The sequence below is a fragment of the Dipteris shenzhenensis genome, chromosome 19, assembly GCF_047967505.1.
Source record: "Dipteris shenzhenensis isolate YYH24624 ecotype China chromosome 19, Dip_SZ_1.0, whole genome shotgun sequence".
Classification (NCBI taxonomy): Eukaryota; Viridiplantae; Streptophyta; class Polypodiopsida; order Gleicheniales; family Dipteridaceae; genus Dipteris; species Dipteris shenzhenensis.
In genome coordinates, this window is record NC_141614.1 from 47,249,567 (window position 1) to 47,254,189 (window position 4,623).

General features: G+C 48.8%; 1 protein-coding gene across 2 annotated transcripts; it reads left to right on the top strand.

The window, feature by feature from the left end:
* Window positions 1-558: 558 nt before the first annotated feature.
* Window positions 559-3,682, top strand: LOC147890552 (zinc finger protein WIP6-like). 2 transcript variants are annotated; one of them, XM_087390198.1, is made up of 3 exons: window positions 559-1,839; window positions 2,578-3,044; window positions 3,326-3,682. In XM_087390198.1, exons 1-2 carry the CDS (start codon window positions 1,144-1,146, stop codon window positions 3,022-3,024), a joined length of 1,143 nt encoding a protein of 380 aa, XP_087246324.1. In that variant the 5' UTR covers window positions 559-1,143; the 3' UTR covers window positions 3,025-3,044; window positions 3,326-3,682. The 2 variants fall into 2 exon arrangements, with proteins under 2 accessions (XP_087246324.1, XP_087246323.1); XM_087390197.1 differs by having other exon boundaries at window positions 2,578-3,682.
* Window positions 3,683-4,623: the final 941 nt, after the last annotated feature.

Sequence of the window (4,623 nt, forward strand, 5' to 3'; positions counted from 1 at the left end):
TCTCTCTCTCTCTCTCTGTTTATCTCTAGCCTTCTCGAGTCTCTCTCTTTCTTTGTTTCTCTGCATCCTCAGAGTGAAGCTCCTGCATTTCTGTGTGTACATATAAGTAGCTTTTTGTGCTCTCTCCTCACAAGCTCCTGCTACCTGCATCTGCTCTCAGTCCTGCTTGCCCATCGCTCTCGCACCCACAGTCATATTCTGCCTTTCACCTGCTCCAATCCCCTCGCGCTGCTCAGTCCTCGTACAACCATTCCTTTCTCAGTCTCTTCAGACTCTTCTCCTCCCCCATATATTCTCCCTTAGCCTTTCTTTCACTCCACAGTCCAAACAACACATCTCTAGCTCTCTTTCTCAGTCTCTCTCTCTCTCTCTCTCTCTCTCTCTCTCTCTCTCTCTCTCCTCCTTTCCCTGCACGTACTCCTTTCTCTGCGGTCCAGCCCACATCTATAATTCCACCAGTCGCATTCTCTCTCTCTCTTCTTCACCTTCCCTTCTTTTCCTTCGTCTCTCCCCCAGCTCTCTACTACACCCTTTGTTGTAGTAGTAGCAGTACTTCGTCTCACTCTCACTGCAGCTCTCCTCCTACACTAGTAGTACTTCTCACCCTCCTTTCTCCTCTCACTCCTGCTGAGTGAGTCCCTTGCCAAAGCTGCCACCAGCAATCCCCCCCCTTCCTGCACCACGCACTGCTTCTCCCCTCCTTGTACTCCATCCCTAGTCGCCCATCCAGCTGAATCCACTGAATCACTCTCTCCCACCACGCTCCCCATCATCACTTACTCCCCTCGTTATGCCGCCTCTGGGCTTTACCCACCTGCTGTCCTCTCTCATCCCAGCTCCCGCCTCCTCGTCCATACCTTAAGCCACCTCCGTAGACTCATGGGCGGCGACGACTCCTCGTAGACACCCCAGATATGCTCATATCCTTCTCACGATGACTTCTCCTCTCTCTTTACTTCTTTCCATCACAAGATCATAGTGCATCTCGTGCTCTCGCTTCGGCTTCTCCTCGTCAACGCAGTTGCTGGCCTAATAACCACGGTTGTCTTCAGCTCTTACAGAGAAAATCGATACCGAGCTGCCTGCACAGAGCTGCTACGCTTGAGGTCTCGAAACACGTTATTAGGTTTCCTACATCGTCAAATGGCTGCGAGAAGTTGCAACCCTCCGTGCTCAGTCGCAATTCCATGTAACTTTGGTGACATGTCAGTGCGACCAATGACTTTTACCGAGTGGCTGAAACCGCATGTCGACGAGCCTGTGGTATCGCAGCTTCCCATGGCGATTCCTTACACCGATACCATCTCAATGGTTTCAAGCTCAACATCCTTCAGTACTCAAAGGCCTCATCCTTCTTCTTCCTCGTCCTCGTCCTCTCTTTCACACCATAGCCAGCTTTGCTTTCAGCCACCGTTACAGCAACGAGAATATCAATACCATCAAGAAGCACTTGCCCCTCCGCGGTGCGAATCTCCTCCTCTGATGGAAGCTCTCCCTCTGCTGAGCCTCAGCCCCAGGAATTCTGAGCCAGAAAGCGCGCCTAGAATGGCCAATTTACTTCCGGAAATTTCCAGAGATTGCGAAGAGATTGGGGACAATGTGACTGTAGCTTTACATATAGGACTTCCCAACAGCGACTCCGCTCAAACCGGGAGGGGACAGTCTGCTCATGCTTATGACATCCTCACCATCGCCGATAGAGATAGATGTCAGAGGCTTAGAGGAAGGCCAATGGAGGGCCAGTATTGGATTCCTACTCCAGCGCAGATCCTCATCGGTCCGACGCAGTTTTCTTGCCCCGTCTGTGGGAAGACTTTCAACCGCTACAACAACATGCAGGTATAATTGCAAGCTTATGTTTCGCTTGAGTCAAGCTTCTGCGCAGACACCGGTGTTTTCTAAATACACGTGGTCGCAGCCCTAATATGTCTTTTAGAGTCAATGAGTCCTGCGAACGAGTTCAGCGTTTCGTTGTTTCATCTCTTCCTTGCGCGGATTACGCGTCCCTTGTCTGAGTCTCCCGTGCATGTTTGTGGATTGGTTACATCAAGTATCTGCTGGATCCTTGTCTATTTCACTGCGCCTTTCCACAGCTCAGAGCTCGTGACGGGAATTCTCATCGCTTAAACCTATATTATTACGGGTTGTCATATAGACCCCCGTCGCACTTTCCTTGAAATCTCGATATGTGCATGCAAACGCGGTCCAACGGAGAGCAGAAGTCTCAAATCCCGGGACCCCGCAAAGAGCTGTGAAAATTTTCGGGGTAGAAAGGTTGGGCTCTGATCAGAAAGTACTCCTTGCAAGGGAGGGTACTGAGATCCACGTGTGTCGGTCCGACGAGCATGTACGAGGCATAGTTCCTGTGTTATCCAAGTGCGCACCATTGGCATTGTAGTTTGTGCCCTTACTCCTGTTCCTGACAGTCGTGAATGGGGTTCCTGAGTTTGGAGCAAAGAATTCATTTCACCAGAACGCACTCCCCACTAAATGCACCTTGTTCCAGAGAGCCTTTGATTTTCTTCGCATCGGGTTGCTTGAGCTAATCATTTGTTGTTTGGTTTTCTTCTTATGCAGATGCACATGTGGGGGCACGGGTCTCAATATAGAAGGGGCCCTGAATCCCTTCGAGGTACGCAGCCAACGGCAATGCTGCGGTTGCCATGTTACTGCTGCGCACCGGGCTGCAGAAATAACATCGACCACCCACGCGCTAAGCCTCTTAAGGATTTCCGGACGTTACAGACGCATTACAAGCGCAAGCATGGCATCAAGCCCTTCATGTGTCGCAAATGTGGGAAGGCCTTTGCAGTGAGAGGCGACTGGCGTACCCACGAGAAAAATTGTGGCAAGCTCTGGTTCTGCATTTGCGGTTCGGATTTTAAGCACAAGCGCTCTTTGAAGGATCATATTAGAGCTTTCGGTCACGGCCATGCTCCCCATGGTATCGACATCTTTGAGGAGGAAGAAGATGCCGCCTCTGATCAAGAAGTGGAGGACGAGTGCTCTGGTGGCTCGCAATAAACGTGCTAACGGAAGAGAAAGTTCGTTCTGTTTCTCCTACACTTCTTGTTTGCGAACAGTGCTCGCTACCAAGTCGGTTTCAGGCGTGTACCTGTACACGGTCAGAACTTGAAGTTGGCTTGTTAGAGAGCATGCACGAAGGCACAATCTGCGATGTCTGTCCGTAGGATAAGCGTTGTTTAGACTAATTTAGGTTTTGGGGAAGTTGTTCCTGGCACGGAAAACATGTGAGTTTCGTGGCATTTCCTACTTGTTCATCCTTTCACGAAGAACGTAACCAGTTTTTTTCCCTCAATATCAGGAACTGTGTGTAGCTGGCATCAATTTTGCGCCGTCAAGAGCTGTTTTGAAATTCTGGTAGCAGGCCGCGATTGCATGGATAGTTCAAATACATGAGCACGAGAGGTTGCCATATTGCAATGCCTATGCAACAATTTCTGGCTTCTCTTCCTCATTTGATTGTTTCTAGCAGCTTACCAGACTCATTGGTGCGGATACGAACAACTTCCGACTTCAGCCTGTCTAATTAGCTACACCCTCGCTCTATTGTCCTGATTCATAGTCGTAAGCCCTAACCACGAGGTCGCCATTAAGCCCTGCTGACTTACGTGCTATAGTAGAAGATGAGCAGGGCGCCTATGGATTGATTTTCTTCTTTTGTTGGAAGCGCGTTATCAGTTACCTTCTTATCTTGTGGCTATTTGTTATCTTTTAGAGTTAAGTGCGCATATAAGAATTGGGCGTACATGTAAGAGTCTTTCTACTTCCATGTTGAGCTGGCTTAACAGCACTCCTTTCTTTTGTAAATGACTTCCTCACGAAATTTTTTACTGACTAAACTGTATTGAAAGCCACATTGGTTGAGTGTCTTCTCCATGAGCTTACAACATCGCCAAGCGAAACGGAGGTCTGCCCGGCAAGGTTTCTTTTCTGCAAACGTACAACACAGGCGTTATCACAAGGTTTGTTACCTCAACCGGTAATTCTTTCCTCCCTTGATGCATGCTCGTCTATGTTCACTACCCACGTTAGGGCGGATTCCGGAGAGCGAGAGCGAGAGCGAGCGAGAGAGAGAGAGAGAGATTGTTAAGGCATCACGAATTTCTTCACATATAATTTACTCTAAAGGATTTATCTTGTTTGATGGACAAGGGAAGATCTTGGCCTTAGAAGTGGAAGGGGAACTTAGAAGTGGAAGTGGAAGGGTTTCACTCAGGGCTCAACACCTTCCTTAGGAGCAACAGGGGTTGCCTACAACCTAGAGAGCGTTATGGAGAGGAGCCCTCGCCATGGCATTCATGCTAGAGAGGGAGGCCCATTCCATCATTCCTCGTGACTTCTTGGAGGGTCACTCCACCCCTAAGAAAATGGCCTTGAAGTTTCTTAAAGCAATTGAAAAGTGCATATGATAGTTAGGAAGATCACCATCGTCTTTAATCAGGTCAAGGAGATCACCATCTCAGGAGGCATAGCTCCCTCGGGATCTTGAATGCTTGAGGTTAGCCCTTAAAAAGAAAACATCGCTCCCTTGGGATCTTGAATGCTTTAGGTTAGCCCTTAAAAGAAAAAGGCTCTTCACAAGATCGTTTCATTTTTCTT

What these genes read in the sequence shown, in the direction of transcription:
- LOC147890552 (XM_087390197.1), top strand. Translation starts at nt 1,144, where the DNA reads ATGGCTGCGAGAAGTTGCAACCCTCCGTGCTCAGTCGCAATTCCATGT. An exon ending in ACCGCTACAACAACATGCAG is followed by an intron (nt 1,840 to 2,577) that starts GTATAATTGCAA and finishes CTTCTTATGCAG; the next exon opens with ATGCACATGTGGGGGCACGG.